Source organism: Bos indicus x Bos taurus, chromosome 16, assembly GCF_003369695.1.
Source record: "Bos indicus x Bos taurus breed Angus x Brahman F1 hybrid chromosome 16, Bos_hybrid_MaternalHap_v2.0, whole genome shotgun sequence".
Taxonomy (NCBI): domain Eukaryota; kingdom Metazoa; phylum Chordata; class Mammalia; order Artiodactyla; family Bovidae; genus Bos; species Bos indicus x Bos taurus.
The window spans coordinates 79528970-79545567 of NC_040091.1; the positions used below are offsets into that span (position 1 = coordinate 79528970).

The window sequence follows — 16598 nt, forward strand, 5'->3', positions numbered from 1 at the left end:
GCCAAGGTCGGAGGTCATAGTAAAGCTACTGACTGAGGCGCTAGTAAAGCTCCTGTGGCTGCGGCCCCTTCTCGGCTCTGTGGACCCTCGGGAATGGGACCCTGCCCAGCTCCCCTTACCATCCCGATGCCTGTGGTTTTCTAAGACTTCAACCTGGTGGAAAGTTCCACCTCGAGGAAGGCAGGACCCCTGTGGGCAGACGGCAGATGCCACACTGCCCTTGGGATGCATCTGCTGGGCCAACGCCGGCCGTACACTCGCCCGGGAGGCTCTGCACCCGCCCCCGCCCATGCTGGCCTCTGGGGCTCCTGGCTACATGCCTGCATGTTCACGTCTGCATGTTTACCTCTGAGCAGGACCCTGGGCGCATCTGCGGTCTCCCCAGTCTGTGGGGTGTGAACACTGCTCCCGCTTTAAGGATGAGAAACAGAGGGTCCGACAGGCCTGCAGTGGCCCAGCCCGTGAACCGTCTCATCCAGTTAGAACCCGGCTCTGTCTACACTGTCCTGAGCGTTCTCCCACAGTGGTGGTGGTTTAGCCGCTCAGTCACGTTCGACGCTTTGTCACCCCATGGACTGTAGCACTCCAGGCTCCTCTGTCTGTGGGATTTTCCAGTCAAGAATACCAGAGGGGGTTGTCATTTCCCTGTCCAGGGGATCTTCCTGACCCAGGGATCGAGCCCATGTCTCCTGCATTGCAGGCAAGTCCTTAACCACTGAGCCTCAGCCACGGTTAGACCTGACTCTTCTGCTTCACTTCTGCACTGACATACTGTGAGGAGGGAACCCAGCCCTTCCCTCCCCGCCCGCCCCCGGATTCCGCCTGTGCTCTGCATCAGGCTGCTAGCCAGGGAGGCCCTTCTTTCTGCCCATCATCCGAGAGCCCGCCCGCAGGCCGTCCTGTCAGGGTGAGGGGCCACTCCTGCGAGGCCAGAGCACTGGGGTCTCCGAAGTCGCCGGGGAGACTTGCCGGGGGCGGTGTTTGGCTCTGGGAATGGCATGAGGAGACTTTTCTCTGGAAGCAGGCTTAACTGAATTAACGGAACCGCGCTTGGCTGTAGCTGATGGAAAAGGGCTGCCTGCTCTAAGAACACCCTGCGAAGTGGGAGTGGGGCGCCGTGGGGGCACTGTGGTCCACAGGGTGTGTGGACAGGCAGGGCTGTGACGGGCGTGGCCCTGAGCGCCCGGGGCTGCAGAGGGCTCACGGACCCCTCCCCAGGCCTTGGAGACAGGCCTGGACAGAGGTGGTTCCCCCCAACCCCGAGCCCTGCAGCCCTGCCGCTCCCCGCGGGCCCACCCGCCCCTCCCGGGCCTCCTCCCCGCCGCCTGCGTCCCCACGTGGGTCACTCACAGCGGCTCTCGGCCCGGTCGGCCAGTGTCCGTTTGGGAGGGTCCTGGGCGTCGGGGGGAGGGTGCTGGGGCCCCCGCAGCCCCGAGGCTGTGAAGAAGCCGGGGCAGCCGCTGTAGGCACAGCACTGGTAGGCGTAGGGCACCTCCAGGGTCCTGGGGCCGGGAGACAGCCGCCTGAGCCAGATCAGGACTCCGCCCGCCCTCCACCTGCCAGGGCCCCGAGGGCAGCCTCCTGGCTCCTTCCCGTGCCCGGCTGCCCCTCCCACCCCCTCCCCCCTCATCTCCAGGCCCCGACGCGACCCAACCAGGCAGGACGCCTTCCCCTCATCTTACATCTGTCCTCGCCAGGGTCCCCCAGGGCTGGGGTTGGGGTGGGGACGCTACCCAGGGCTTGGTCTGGGCCAGACTTGGGGCCTGTAGGCTGCTCCTGGGGCGAGGCCTGGGGTGCCCCCGCCCTGGGACCGGGCAGCCTCACCTCAGTCTGGGGAAGCTGTCCTTGGGGAAGGCCTGGGACAGGGCACGGTTCCCTCGGAGCTTCAGGTGCACCAGGCCCCCCAGCCCGGCCAGGGGCAGCACGCTCAGCTGGTTGCCCGTCAGGTCCCTGGACAGCGGACGTGACCAGTTTCCGGTCAGCGGGAGGCTAGGGCAGGCTGTGCTGTGGCATGGCCAGGTGCCCAGGCAGAGAGGCCATGGACGCCGGGCAGAAGCAGCGGGGCGGCAAGGGCGCTGGCCTGGGGCCACCTACCTGTGGGGCTGCTGGAGGGGCGCCCCGCCATCCCCCCCGGGCAGCACCCCTGCAGGGCCCACCCTGTCCCATCGGAGCGCTGACCACTCCCCGAGGGGGTCCCCCTGCTGTGCTGGCCCCCGCCCCCTGCACCCCGAGGACCCAGGGGCCAGAGCTGGGAACAGGACAGACTGCCCACACACAGGAGTTCGGCCACCTGCTCTGTTTCAGAGTCAGCTTGGAGCCAGAGGTGAGGATGCCCACAGCTCCCCCGGAGAAACATTAGAGGAAGCCAGACATCCACACCAGACAGCGCGACCACAGGCCACGTGGCGTGGAGACCGGCCTGGGCTGGCCAGCAGGAAAGCCAGCCCGCCACTGGCTGCCCGTGAAGCCAGGGCGTCACGTCTGCCTGAGCCCCAGCAGCCTCATCTTTCAGATGAAGATGCCGCCCCCACCGACCAGGGGGATGAAGATACCGCCCCCCTCCACCCACTGACCAGGCGGGTGCAGATACCGCCCCCATCATTGACCAAGGGGATGAAGATGCCGTCCCCACCGACCAGGGGGATGAAGATACTGCCCCCCAACTGACCAGGCGGGTGCATATACCACCCCCCTCATTGACCAAGGGGATGAAGATACCACCCCCCCACTGACCGGGGGCTGCTGAACAGACAGGCAGGAAGCAGGTTGGGAGAGTGGCCTGGGGCCCAAAGCACGGGGCCATGAGCTCTGGGGACCCTGAATCCCGGCCCCAGGAGGGAGGGCCCCCACCTGGGCGCACCTGTGCGGTGAGGGGCAGGGCTGCTGGGTTGCTGGCGGACATGCCTGAGGATGCAGTGGAGAGCCTGCGCCGCTGTGCGTGGCGGCCCCCAGGACCTCTCTTGTGCTGACGCACATCCCAGTGCTTTGGGGGACCCCCACTCTGCGGCCCCAACCCCCGCATTCTGCCCCCCCCAGCCTGGGGCCCGAGGCAGCGTGTGACCTCCAGGGCTCACAGAGGGGGGCTCCTTACGCCAGAGCTGGGTCCCCCGATATGTGTCCCACACCCACAGCGACTCCCCTGGGCTGGGCCCTCCCCACCGCGGGCGGCACCCAGGAGGAGAGCCGCACTCACAACTTGACCAGGGAGCGCAGGGTCGAGAAGGCCTCAGGGTGGATGGATCGGATGGCGTTCCAGCTCAGGTCCCTGTGTGAGAGAGGACGTGATGAGAGGGGGCACACACACGGAGGACCCGTCGTTCTTGCCCTGGGGCGCGGGTGTGCTGGGTGCTCACGGGGCGCGGGGGTGCGGGGTGCTCACGGGGCGCGGGGGTGCGGGGTGCTCACGGGGCGCGGGTGTGCGGGGTGCTCACGGGGCGCGGGGGTGCGGGGTGCTCACGGGGCGCGGGGGTGCGGGGTGCTCACGGGGTGCAGGGGTGCAGGAAGGCCCTACTCAGAGCGATCACAGGGAGGCGGGCACCCTACTCACAGGGGTCGCGGGGAGGCAGGCCCCCTACTCACAGGGGTCATGGGGAGGCAGGCCCCCTACTCACAGGGGTCGCGGGGAGGCGGGCCCCCTAGTCACAGGGGTCGCGGGGAGGCGGGCCCCCTAGTCACAGGGGTCGCGGGGAGGCGGGCCCCCTAGTCACAGGGGTCGCGGGGAGGCGGGCCCCCTACTCACAGGGGTCGCGGGGAGGCGGGCCCCCTACTCACAGGGGTCGCGGGGAGGCGGGCCCCCTACTCACAGGGGTCGCGGGGAGGCGGGCCCCCTAGTCACAGGGGTCGCGGGGAGGCGGGCCCCCTAGTCACAGGGGTTGCGGGGAGGCGGGCCCCCTACTTACAGGGATCGCAGGAAGGTGAGCTCACGGAAGGTGTCGGCTCTGACTTCCCAGATGCGGTTGTGCTGGAGGCCGCTAGGGCAGCAAGAGGCCTGCTGAGCCCAGGGCCAAGGGCTTCCTGCCCCCACCCCACACACTGGGAGAACGGAAGGACCCAGCTGGCAGAAGTCACCAGAATTAAGGGAGCACAGGGGCCCCCGGCCGCCTTGGGTAAGAGTCGGTCAGGAGACTAAACTACAGGCCATCCCTGTGGCTCCAGGGCAGTGAGTTTCCAGGGCTCCCCGGGGCCTGGCTCCCAGCCCTACTAACTTCACCCTGAGGGCCCTCCAGACCCTATTCCAGCAGCAGAGCCCAGCAGACCGGTGTCTGAGTGAGAGGTGGACCCTGGGCCTCGGGACAGCAGGACCCACCCTGCCTGGCCCCAGGGTGCAGAGACAGCGGTCTGCGGGCCCCGCGCTGGGGACACAGGAGCTCGGAGAGCCTGTGACGGGGTTCTGTCCTCGTGGATCCTGCAGCGCAGGTTCCCTCCTGGACACGAGTGTGCGCATGTGTGCGTGTGTGTGTGTGTGCACATGTGTGAGTGCGCATTTGTGGAAAACGAGAGCCAGGGCCCCTGCTGGCCAGCAGCCGCTCCCTGTCCAGCCCTAATCACCACCTCATTTTGTTCCGTTTGAGCCCCGAGTGGCCTGAGACACGTTTCAGCACCAGCTCCGGGGCCATCACCCGCAAGTTCTGCCTGCCTGTCCCGGCCCCACCGAGTCCCCAGCCGGGGGCGGAAGGTCCGTGTGCCTGCCAGCCCTGCCCTCGGGCCCTGCCTCACACTCACATCTCCTCCAGCTTCTGACACCCACGCAGGCTGGGCAGCCCCTCGATCCGGTTGTGAGACAGCTCCCTGGGGACAGGCGGGGATGGTGAGGGGAGCCGGCCACCAGGGACACGGCTGGGCAGGCTCCTCACCCCGACCGGGTCCTCGGGACTCCCCTCCACATTGTAGGGGCGGCGAGGGCCGCTTCATCCACAGGAGGCCTGGGGGATGCAGCCAGGGCCCAGGGTTGGGGCGCAGGAGCTGAGGGGGTGCTGAGGCGCCAGCAAGGCCCGCATGCTGCCGCGCCAGCTGGCCGAGGCTCAGGCGTGGAGCTGACACCCTTGGGGATCCCTTGGCAACCCCTCATCCCGCTGAGGCACAGGAGGGGACAGGACCCCCAAGGACGCACCGCCTGTTGGTGGCAGGCTGGACCCCGTCTTGAGCCGGGGGCGGCAGTGAGCACCCAGGCCCAGCGGGACCCCTCGCCCGTGACTGAACACTGAAGCACCTCTGAGGTCCCGGAAGGGCGCATTTTCCTTCATGGACTCGGAAAACTTACTAGAACCACTCCAGAGGGACCTGCCAGGTGCCTCCCACCCTCCGAAACGTCCCCAGATGACAAGCAGGAGGTCAGGACCACTGAAGGGAGAGCCGGGCCTTGCCTGGCAGGAAGTGGCGGAGCTGGGCCTCAGACCTGGTCTGACTATGATCACCCGGGCTGCTCCCGGAACTGGGAGAGGCGGCCCGGTCACTCCTGGGCAGCTCTCTCAGCCAGAGCTCCCCCACCCACCAGGAAGAGCAGAGAGTGCCCCAGGGGCGGAGGCCGGAGGGGCTGGGCCGGGCCACGGCCACGGGGAGGGCAGGGAGGCACTCACAGGACACGGAGCCTGGGCAGCTGCTGGCACATCCCCGGGGGCAGCCGCTGGAGCCCTGCGCGGGTCAGCGTCCTGCAAGGACGACAGGCCTGCACCGAGCCGCCTCCGCTTGGCCTGCTGCTGTCTGGAGCTCGGCACCGACAGGAGTTGGGGCCCAGGGCGGGGGTGCCTCGGAAGGAGGGGGCCGTCCTGCAGCCACACCCCCACCACGCCCCCCAAGGGTCCCCATGTCCCCACCACACAGGGGCTGGACTCTGCAGCCCGCGTGGGGCCACGGACAGGTGTGCACGGAAACCCAGCCCATGTGGGGCCGGGGACCCAGCCCCTCGCCTGTGCCCCTGTGCCCAGAGAGCTGGTGGGGAGACCCGGGGAGTAGGGTGGGGGCGGGCAGGCTGGGCACCGCTGTCCCGAGAAGAGCTGAGCCAAGGGCATCCTCGGGGAGCACGCCGTCCCTCAGGGGAGCTTCCAGCTCTGGGGTCCCCTGACTGCTTGACCCCTCTCTCACAGTGAGCGGGGGGCCCGCTAAGCTCTAAGGACCCCCCACACCCCGACACTACAGGACCTTAGGTGGGAGCCAGGGGGCCAAGGAGGTGGGCGTCACAGCCCTCCGCCCCTCACAGGTCCTCTGCGCTCCTCCGTGGGTTAGGGACTCTGAGAAACCCCAGGATGGGAGTGGCCCCCTCCCCCAAAACTGCCTGCCCTGCCCCTAGCAGAAGCGGTGTGGGCCCCTGGCCAGGCTGGAGCAGACGGCCAGACCTCGGGGAGCCTAGTCTGGGGGATCTGGGGGCTGAGGGTGTGGTGGGGGGCATCCACTCACAGGCTCTCCAGGCTGGTGGTACCTCTGAGGTCTGGGAACTCCTGGATGTCCGTGGCACCATTCAGGGAACTGGGGGCAGAGCATCAGAGGCCAGAGAGTGAGGTCGGCATCCAGGGGCCCCCCGACCTCCCACCAGTGACCAAAGGGCAAGGTCAGCATTCAGGGGGCCCCCGACCCCCAGCCACTGACCAGAGGGCGAGGTCAGCATCCAGGGGCCCCCCGACCTCCCACCAGTGACCCTGGACCTTCTGGTCCCGGGGGAGGCAGACGCCCAGGAGGCCAGGTCAGCTCCATCCAGCCTGGCCCAGGTGAGGCCCGTGGGACCTGCCCCGTTTCAGAGCAGTGGCCTGCGTGCTTCTGGGGAAGTTCTGGCTGCAGAGGCTGCTCCCTGGAGCCGGGCAGCGGGACTGCCCGAGGGTCACTGCTGGTACCCTCTGCACCGGGCACCCCAGCCCAGGGGCCATACGGCCCGCATGGGACAAGAGCCCAGCAGGGCGTGCGCTGCCCGACCCAGAGGAGCCCTGGGCTTGCGCCCAAGCAAGAGGGCCTGGGGCCCAGCGCCAGCCTCCAGGTGAGGCTGGGGGCGCGTGAAGGTGCAGCCTGTGCCCCACAGACTCGGGGCGGTCCCAGGCTGCCGTGTGCGCAGTGTCCCGAGAGAGGCTCTCTGAAGACCCACACGTGGGGCGCCCGGGGGTCGAGGCCGAGGCTCCGGGGCCACACAAGCAGGATCCCGACCGGGGGATCGAGGAGGGGGCGCCAACTCACAGGGTGTGCAGCCCAGGCAGGTGCTGGAATGCCGACCGCCCCACAAACTGGATCGGGTTGTCATAGAAGTGTCTGCAGGACAGACAAGATCTTCGCTGCCCTCCCAGCAGGCGAGGCACATGTCCGCTCCCCCCGCCCGCCCTGTTGCCCCCAAGACCGGAACCAGCACATGGGGAGCACCCCCATCCCACGCGCCAACCACGCCCGCCCCCAAGGGGAGCAAGGGCTCACATGGTCTGCAGCAGAGGGTTCCCCAGGAAGGCCTTCTCTGGGATGGCCCTGATGTTGTTGTTATGGAAACCCCTGGGGGACGACACAGGCATCAGGGAGACCCCAGGACGCCCTCCGGCAGCCAGACAAGAAGGCTGGGGCCAGAAGGACGCAGCCGGGGACCCCGGGGACCCCCTCCCGTCTCTTCCATCCTTGGGAAGGAGAGCCAGCAGGCTGGGGGTGGGGGTGAGAGCGGAGAGGAGCAGGCCTGGACCCCGAGGGCAGAGCTCTGCAGGGTCCCCGGGAGGGCACGTGGGGAAGCACAGAGAGACAGGGGCTCCCGGAGGAGACGCGGGCGCCAAAGGCAGGCGGGCTTGGTCTCAAGGCCATGAACTGGGGAGCAGACCCACGGAGGGGAGGGCCGGGGCGGGTGGACACCCATGGCTGAATAGGAGAACTGGTGGGTGGAGCCCCCACCGAGTGCCGGGCTCTGGGAGCCGGGAACGGCAGGTCTGGCGTCGGGGATAACCGTCCAAAGTCAACACTGGACTGGGATGCACAGTCCTCTCTGAACTGCCCCGACACCCTCAGTCACTAAACTGCCCCCTACCAGTGCCCGCCTGCCTGCCGAGTTCGTGCAGGGCCCCGCGGGAGTCCGCCCCTCTCATGTCTGATCACCCACTTCTCGTCCAGGGCTGTGCTGAGCCCCGAGGGCCAGAGGTCCGAGCCCTGAGGGCCAGAGGTCCGAGCCCCGTCCTCAGGCCGCCGTGGATGGACAGACACACACACACCCGGGCTGCTGCTCCTGGTGCCCCGGCCTGCACACCCCGGAGCCCCACGCCCTCCCCAGAGCAGTATCCCTCATCTGGGGCTCCGGGCCCCGAGGACAGGCAGCCGTTCCCCTGGGACCCTCCCCCACGGCCCCATGCCCACCGCCTGGCATCCCTGCCAGCGTTGGACTGGGTGAGGGTGGCGTGAACCTGGCACCCAAGGTCACAGGTGGCAGCGGGGCAGACCCTGCGTGGCCTGGGGGCTCGGGCTCCAGCTCCAAACCTCTGCCGCCTGAACCGGCCGCACGCAGACCCCGGCCCGCTGCCTGGTGGCCGCTCCCCACAGAGGCTGCCTCCCAACCCCGGGCCGCCCCCTCCCCGCCCATCTCCTGTCAGCCTTTCCACCTTCGTTCTCCCTCCCTGATCGCCCCCTGACCACACGCAGCCTCCAAGGCTGACCTCAGGCCCGTCAGCCGGCAGTGCCCTCTGGACACCAGACCATCGTCGCTGAGGAGACAGTCCAGGGCTGGACCTACACGCCGGCCCTGAGCCGCCCTGTCCTGCCCTGAGCTGTGTCCTCGGGGGCCTGGGCACACCTCCGACCATCTCACCCCAGCGTGCATCCGGCAGGCACCCTGCAGAGCAGGTGCTGAGCAACCCATCCGAGACTAAGACAAGCTGGGCTCGTTGTCACCCCCGGGGGTGGGGGCTGAGGAGGGGCCCCAAGGTACAAATGAGGCCCACTCCCAGGCCTTCCAGGCGGGGCCAGCCTCGCTCTCCCAGGCCGGAAGGGCCCAGCTCCCCTGACGGCCCAGCTGGAGACGCTCCGGGCCGAGCAGTGAGGCCTGTGACCCCTGACCTGGGGGGAGGGAGTCACGACCTTGGGAGGTGAGGGCGTGGGGGCCCGCGGACACAGAGGACAGCCCGGACCCCACAGTGGCGCTTACAGTTCCTGCAGGCGGCCCAGCGTCTGGATGGCCACGGGGAACTCGTGCAGCTGGTTGCAGTTCAGGTCTCTGGAAAGGAGGCGGGCGGTCACTGTGGGGGCTCCCGGGGCTCGGGGCCCGGGAAACAGACGCTGGGCTCTGGGTTGGCTGAAGGGAGGGCCTGCCTGGCCACAGATCCGTCTGCGGGAATACTGTGCTGATACGTAGAACCAGACCTTCAGGAGGGCCCTGGGCTGAGAAGAGAGTCTCAGGCCTCGGGGACAGTGGCGGCTAGGAGGGGCCCGGGAGCAGGGGCAGGTTAACACTGCAGCTGCTGGGGCGGGGGAGAGGCCTGGACACCCCCCGGGCCCACCCCAGCCCCGCGCTACAACCCAATCCAGAAAGGCGCTCCCCCACCATGCAGGGAGCCCGGCTGGTCCGCTGCCCCGCGTGGGATGATGGCCTCGGGGGTCCTGCTGATGGCCAGCACCCAGGCCCCTGGCCCCGGCCCCGAGTGGATGCCCCGCCACTGGGCGACGGGCACAGGGGTCCGCGAGAAGTCATGTGCATCATTCACACCACGGATCAGGGCTTTGGGGGGCGTCCACGGGGCAGTGACGAGACACTCCACGTGCCTTTCCTCACGAGACACGCTAATGTCTGACAGAGACATTCTCTCCACCAACTGGAATGCAAGCTCCTGAAGGCACAAGCTTTGCTCTTTTCTAGTTGAAACCCCAGAAGGGCCCTGGCACAGAGCCGCGGCCAGCAGACCTGTCGCCTCCACAAGTGAGTCAGGGAAAGGTGGAGACGGCGCAACCAAGAGACACGCACGGACTGCCCGGAGGCACCCGGGCTTGAGAGGCACCAGCACACCCTGGGCGGCGCCCTCGGCTGCTGGGGCAGGAGGCTGGGGCGGGCCCCTGGGGGCTCGCTGCCCGGGCCTCACACACTTCCCCGGACTGAGCGGTCCCAGCCCTCTCGCCAGCCTCTGGTCAGGAATTTTGCCAGGAACGGCCTGACAGACAGTGGGAAAGGCATGTAAACCAACCGGCTGTGTTTACAGGAATACGTGGGAGAATAAAAACGGTGCAGATGTCTAAAAGATTCTGCAAACCGCACGCCAGAGGTGGCCTGCGTTTCCCATCTGGACGTCTACGCAGCTTCGAGAACCTGGGTAGCTGCCAAGCCCTGCTTCACAGGGGGCCGCGCGGACGCTGCCTCTGGTCTAACTGCCCAGGAACACCCCTGCCAGCTCTCTGCCCCCCGAGGAACCAGCTCGGGGCGGAGGGCATTTGCTGCCGGCCCGAGACACACGGACGCCCACCCGGGCAGAGTGGGTGGCAGCGAGGTGGATGGGAAGCGCCGTCTAGACAGCAGGCCGAGCGGCTGCGGCCGGATGTGGTGGGTCCCGCCTGCCCAGGTGCCGGCCTGTGCGGACGGAGCTGCAGGCGGCGGGGGCGCAGGGCAGGTGCAGGCACAGGCGGGTCTTCGGGGCAGACAGGTGGGTCTGCAGGCTCCATGGGTCATGGCCCTGGTCCAGGTGTGGGTGCAGGCTGGACCTCAGGCGGAGAGCGTGGTCTGCAGGAGGTGGGGGGGAGGCGGGGCCACGGCTGAGCAAACGGCACTGTTTCCAGGGGAGGCAGGGGAACGCACGCTGTCCAGCCTGGTTTCTCCCTGCTTGACGGGATCCCCAGACACCCTCGCCAGCTCCGAGCCTTCCCCTGCGGGCTTGCGGGCACTGCTCATGGTTCACCCGTATTACAGCCAAGGGAAGGCAGCACAGGCACTGGAGAAGGTTCCAGACCACACCCAGCGTGGCCTGGCCACGGCGGGGACCGCTGCATCCACTCCAAACCCCCATCCCCTCTGTCTGCAGCCACACTGCCCAGGGCCACAGCCACCAGCCCCGCTGGCCGCACACGCGTGTGACACGTTCACAACGTGGAGGGTTTCGTGCTTAGCGTCACGGGCCACACTCTAACTGCGCAGTCACGAGTGCTGGCCGCCGTGTCAGCGGCCCAGATGGGACCTCCCCACGGCCACAGGAAGCTCTGTCCCGCATCCCCATCCCTGGTGATAGGAGGAGTGGCCGGGATCTCGGGGTTCTGGCTCCCCGCGGTCGGCGTGGCCACAGGGCTGGTCCTCCCCACAAAACCAGGAGGGCAGGCTTTACAAAGCACCCAGCCTGCCCTGTGGCCTCCCCCCACTTCCACCAGCTGGAGGCCAAGTGCCAGAGCCCTGGGCACGCCTAGGCCCCACGCCACCACGTGGAGGAGGGCCGCCTGCTGAGGAGACGGGGCCCCCACCCTCAGCGACAAGCACACGGTCCAGGAATAAAGCCCTAAACTCCTCCCCGGTTTGCGCCACGCCCTGGGCCTTGGTCTACTGGCGGCCGCTCCTGGGCCCTGCGCCGACCCAGCGTCACTCCAGGGCTTGCCCTCGAGTCTGGGGCCCACTGGCCAAGTTGTTGCTGTTGCTGTTCAGTCACTAAGTCTGTCCAGCTCTCTGCAACCCCACGGACTGCAGCACACCAGGCTTCCCTGTCCTTCACTATCTCCCGGAGTTTGTTCAAACTCATGTCCACCGAGTTGCTGATGCCATCCAACCATCTCATCCTCTGTTGCCCCCTTCTCCTCCCACCTTCAATCTTCCCCAGCATCAGGGTCTTTTCCACTGAGTCGGCCCTTCGCATCAGGTGGTCAAACTATTGGCGCTTCAGCTTCAGCATTAGTCCTTCCAATGAGTATTCAAGATTGATTTCCTTTAGGATTGACTGGTTTGATCTCCTCACAGTCCAAGAGACTCTCAAGAGTCTTCTCCAACACCACAGTTTGAAAGCATCAATTCTTCAGCACTCAGCCTCCTTTATGGTCCAGCTCTCACATCCATACATGACTACTGGAAAAACCATAGCTTTGACTAGACGGACCTTTGTCAGCAAAGTGATGTCTCTGCTTTTTAATATGCTGTCTAGGTTGGTCATAGTTTTTCTTCCAAGGAGCACGCGTCTTTCATTTCACGGCTGCATCACCATCCACAGTGATTTTGGAGCCCAAGAAAATAAAGCCTCTAACTGTTTCATTTACCCCCTTCTATTTGTCATGAAGTGATGGGACCAGATGCCATGATCTTAGTTTTCTGAATGTTGAGATTTAAGCCACCTTTTTCACTCTCTTCTTTCACTTTCATCAAGAGCCTCTTTAGTTCTTCTTCACTTTGTGCTGTAAGCGTGGTGTCATCTGCATATCTGAGATATTGATACTTTTTATATTATTAATTCTCCCGGCAATCTTGATTCCAGTGTGTGCTTCACCCAGCCCGGCATTTCGCCTGATGTTCTCTGCATATAAGTCACATAAGCAGGGTGGCAATATACAGCCTTGACGGACTCCTTTCCCTGTTTTCAACCAGTCCATTGTTCCACGTCTGGTTCTGTTGCTTCCTGACCTGCATACAGGTTTCTCGGGAGGCAGGCAGGTTGGTCTGGTTTTCCCATCTCTTTAGGAATTTTTCAGTTCGTTGTGATCCATACAGTCAAAGGCTTTAGCATAGTCAGTGAAGCAGATGTTTTTCTGGAATTCCCTTGCATTTCCTATGATCCAACAGATGCTGACGATTTGATCTCTGATTCCTCTGCCTTTTCTAAATCCAGCTTGAAGATCTGGAAGTTCTAGGTTCATGTACTGTTGAAGCCCAGCTTGGAGAATTTTGAGCATTATTACCAGCCTTAGAGATGTCTCTAAAGTGGGAAGCAGAGGCTGTCACCCTTCCAGACGCTTGGAGAAGCCTTCTCATGACTCACAGAGCAGCGTTCCGTGCCTCATGGGCTCCGACCCCTGGAGTGACCTTTCAGCTCCACCAACCGTCTCACCTGGTGGAGTCTCCCCTTCCCGGTACAGCTGCGACCCCTGGGCCCTCGGCCCACACCCTTGCCCCACACCTTCAGGGCTCCCAGCCCTAGGCCCCCTTGGAGTGCTACCTCCTGAAGCCAACCCTGTCCCTGGGTCAGAACAGCTCACTCCCTCTTCCGGAACTTTTCTGTTGTTTTCTCTAGCAACCCGGTCAGGTGAGACAGGAGAAAATGCTGGTGGGGTAACACTGCTGATGAGACGGTGGCAACTGTGGTCGGGTTCGAGCTGCTCCGCCGTTGCAGGTCATTTCCCATGCCAGGCCTTCAAGGCAGCTACTGTTATTGCCTCTGTTCTGCAAAGAGGAACACGTGCAGAGGGAGGCCACCCCTGACAGCAGCTCGAGGAGAGGATGCTCGGACTGCGGCCCTGGGCGCGTGCGTCCAGCACGGGGCTGTCCTGGTTCACAGCGTCCTCCTCCTGGTTCATACTGTCTGCCCGGGAGACCAGAAGCCTGCTGTCATCAGGAAGCAGACGGGATCCCCTGTGGGCTTCCGAAGCCGAGGCACCGGCCGTGTGTGCGATATCCACCGTCAGGGCGATGGTCTGACCCCCTGGGCCCTCGGGCCAGTGGTGACCTGAGGGCTCCTGAGGACTGAGCCTGCCTTCCCTGGTGGAAGGCCAATTCCTCTGTAGCCGGTGATTCACAGGGCCTTAAACCTCAGCTGGAAAACTCCTGAAGGCTGTGGAGTCCATTCTCTTTAATGGCCTGGAATCAGCCACAGCCCAGAGCTGTTTCGTCTGCGGCTCCTGGAGCCGGGTGCAGGAGAGGAAGGGCTGAGGTTAAAGGGAGCTGGTTCCCACCTCCAGCCAGAGCTTGGTGTGGAAGTGCAGCTGTCGTGGCTTGTCCTTCCCCTCGTCTGCTCATCCAGCCAAGCCCAACAGGATGACAGTGTTGGCGAATGTGGCCAGGGATGTGCCAGGACTGCCTCCCGGGTCTCCCTCCGTCCGCTGTGCAGCAGTGGCCGCTCCTGGAGTCCACAGAGCCGCACTGTGGATTCGGAGCAGAGCCGGCGGGATTACCGTCGCCTTGTCCAGCCCCAACATTTTACTGATCAGGAACTGAGGCTCAGAGAGAAGCTGTGGACCTCTGCCCATCAGAGCAGGACCCCGAAGCTGGCACTGCTCTTTCGGCTCCAGGCTCACACGTCTCGGAGCTACCCAGAGTGCGTCCCGCTGGGCTCCAGGAAGCAGGGCCACAGCAAGGCTTTAGGGAAAGTGGGAGAGAGGGTGAGCAGAGGGGTTCTGGCTTCCCCAGCTGCTCGCAAGCAGGTCAAGGTAGGTGCCTGAGCTGGAGGCCGGGTCTTCTGTGCGTCTTCGTCTCTGGAGCAGGTGGGAGAGTGCCGATCGCCGGGGGCCAGCAGCATCCCCTGGGCCAGGCGCTGACTTCTGCTGGGCTTGCTCGCCACCTGCTCCTCCGGGGACGCCCACTGCGCGAGGGGCCCTGTCCACCAGGCCCAGAGCGTGTAGAGAGGGCTTCTCTCCTGCTCCCTCTTCCTGGACACGAGGCTCCGGAGCGGAGGACAGACCCACAAGTTGGTCTCCACTTTCCACAGTCGTCCAGAGGTTACCATCATTAATGGGGCTTCCGCTGACATTTTTACTCTCAAGGCTAATGGTAATCGCCAGATGACAGACAAAGATGCGTGGGGGAATGTGGGGGAGCCCAGATGTTTCTGAGGCTATAAACCCTGAGCCCTCTTCATCCCCACGGCCAGGATGCAGGGCGGCCACACGCGGCGAGCACAAGCACCTCTGCACTGCTGAGCCCGAGCCCCGAGCGACTCCACATGCTCGGGGCACACGGGCGCAACTTCAGGACCGACAGGAGCGACTCCACACGCTCAGGGCACACGGGCGCAACTTCAGGACCAACAGGCTGCTTTCCTGTCTAACAGCCTGCCTACCAGGCCACCCATCAACAAAGGCAGCAGTCAGCACATCGTCCTCCTTTCTACCGAGAGAGGAACTTGCCCTTCCGCCTCCCTCCACCTCCGCCCTCTTCTTTGCCAGAAAGACACCCTGGACTGTCCCTGACGGGGTAGTCCTGCTGACCATAAGGGAGCTGCTGTTCCGACACCGAGGGCCCATGCTGCCCTGCCCTCAGGAGGGCCCCGAGAAGCCTCGACTGGCAGAGAGAAAACACTCAGCAGGCCAGGGGTCATCCCTGGGGTGCTTGGCGCTGGGGCTCCACCTCTGCCTGACGCCTGCTGCCTGCGTGGCAGCCGCTGGTGTTTCAGTCACCGCCTCGTCCTGAGCATTCCCTTCCCCGCCCCCTTGGGCTGCGGGCAGACGACCACCCGTGGGCGACAAGCCTCCTCCACCTCTGGGTCCTCCCAGGTTATTTGCATCAAGGTTTGCAGCCTCGTTACATTCTCACCACCTTGCCCAGAAAAGCCCCGGGTGCTCTGAGATGTGATGCTCAGAGAAGGACCCGGCTCTGTAGGTGAAGGCGGGTGCCCGCGGCAGCACCCCTCAGCTGGACCACCAGGACGCGGGGCCGTCCGTGCAGGTCACGGTGGAATGCAGCGGCCTGAAGAAGGGGCCCCGAGGCCAGGCCGCAGTGCGTGTGGGGGGGACCCCGAGTCAGGCAGGGACGAGGGACCACCCGCTGAGTGTCTCTCCGAGCTAGACGGTGTGACGGGATCGGGGCCGCTCCCGGGCTGTGGATCTTTAAGCCTGGTTCTGGCCTTAGAGCCGCGTAGTCTGTGACGAGGGTTATGACTTTCTGGTTCATAAATGTTCTGAGCCTACAGCAGGGGCCTGGCACACACTACACACCCAGCAGCGTGCACGGAGCCAGTGAACTGAAGAAGCAGAAGAGAGGGCAGTCCCCGCCTCCTTCCCGTGGGCGCTGGGGGCCAGACCTCAGCCCCCCAGGCCTCTCTCCACGGCGTCCTCCGGAAACCTGCAGCCCAGCGGTCTACAGGCCCTCCTTCAACCACCTCCCCCACCCCACTGCGGACCAGCTCGAGCAGGGCCTGGGGTGCAGGACCCACGGGGCCCGCAGGCTGGCAGGGGAGCCGTGACAAGCACGGTGGCCATGGCTGCCCCAGAGAGAGCAGGTAGGGCTGCCCTGCAGCGGAGAAGAATCAACCGTCGTCCTGGGTGGGACACAGGCGGACACACCAAGAGCTCAGCTTTCTGCCTGTGAGGAGTCATTAGTGGTTCTGGGGAAAAGCCAGAGAAAAGATGTTTTATATGAACAATAAATTCTTCCATGAGCCACAAAACCCCACAGATTTGCAGCTAATAAGCCCACTGCTGCTGCTGCTGCTAAGTCGCTTCAGTCGTGTCCGACTCTGTGCGACCCCAGAGACAGCAGCCCACCAGGCTCCCCCGTCCCTGGGATTCTCCAGGCAAGAATACTGGAGCGGGTTGCCATCTCCTTCTCCAGTACGTGAAAGTGAAAAGTGAAAGTGAAGTCTCTCAGTCGTGTCTGACTCTTAGCAACCCCATGGACTGTAGCCCACCAGGCTCCTCCATCCATGGGATTTTCCAGGCAAGAGTACTGGAGTGGGTGCCATTGCCTTCTCCGAATAAGCCCACAAGCGTAGGTGATTAAGGACTAGCAAGGGAAAAGCTCAGTGTCCCCAGGTTTGGCCTCGGGCAGCCGCGGGCTG

The 16598-nt window shown here is 65.0% G+C and overlaps 1 protein-coding gene across 5 annotated transcripts in view; it reads right to left on the reverse strand.

The window, feature by feature from the left end:
* The window catches only part of LGR6 (leucine rich repeat containing G protein-coupled receptor 6), an 87894-nt gene that overhangs the window by 5127 nt on the left and 66169 nt on the right, over positions 1–16598 (reverse strand). For 2 of the 5 annotated variants that reach the window (XM_027565874.1, XM_027565873.1), the window contains 10 exons: positions 9086–9154; positions 7390–7461; positions 7159–7230; positions 6394–6462; positions 5577–5648; positions 4723–4788; positions 3900–3971; positions 3194–3265; positions 1825–1950; positions 1351–1502 (listed from right to left, as the gene is read on the reverse strand). In XM_027565874.1, coding sequence (XP_027421675.1) covers positions 1351–1502; positions 1825–1950; positions 3194–3265; positions 3900–3971; positions 4723–4788; positions 5577–5648; positions 6394–6462; positions 7159–7230; positions 7390–7461; positions 9086–9154 — 842 coding nt within the window. The remainder of the gene's footprint in view (positions 1–1350; positions 1503–1824; positions 1951–3193; positions 3266–3899; positions 3972–4722; positions 4789–5576; positions 5649–6393; positions 6463–7158; positions 7231–7389; positions 7462–9085; positions 9155–16598) is intronic. The other 3 variants (XM_027565877.1, XM_027565875.1, XM_027565878.1) reach the window with 2 other exon arrangements.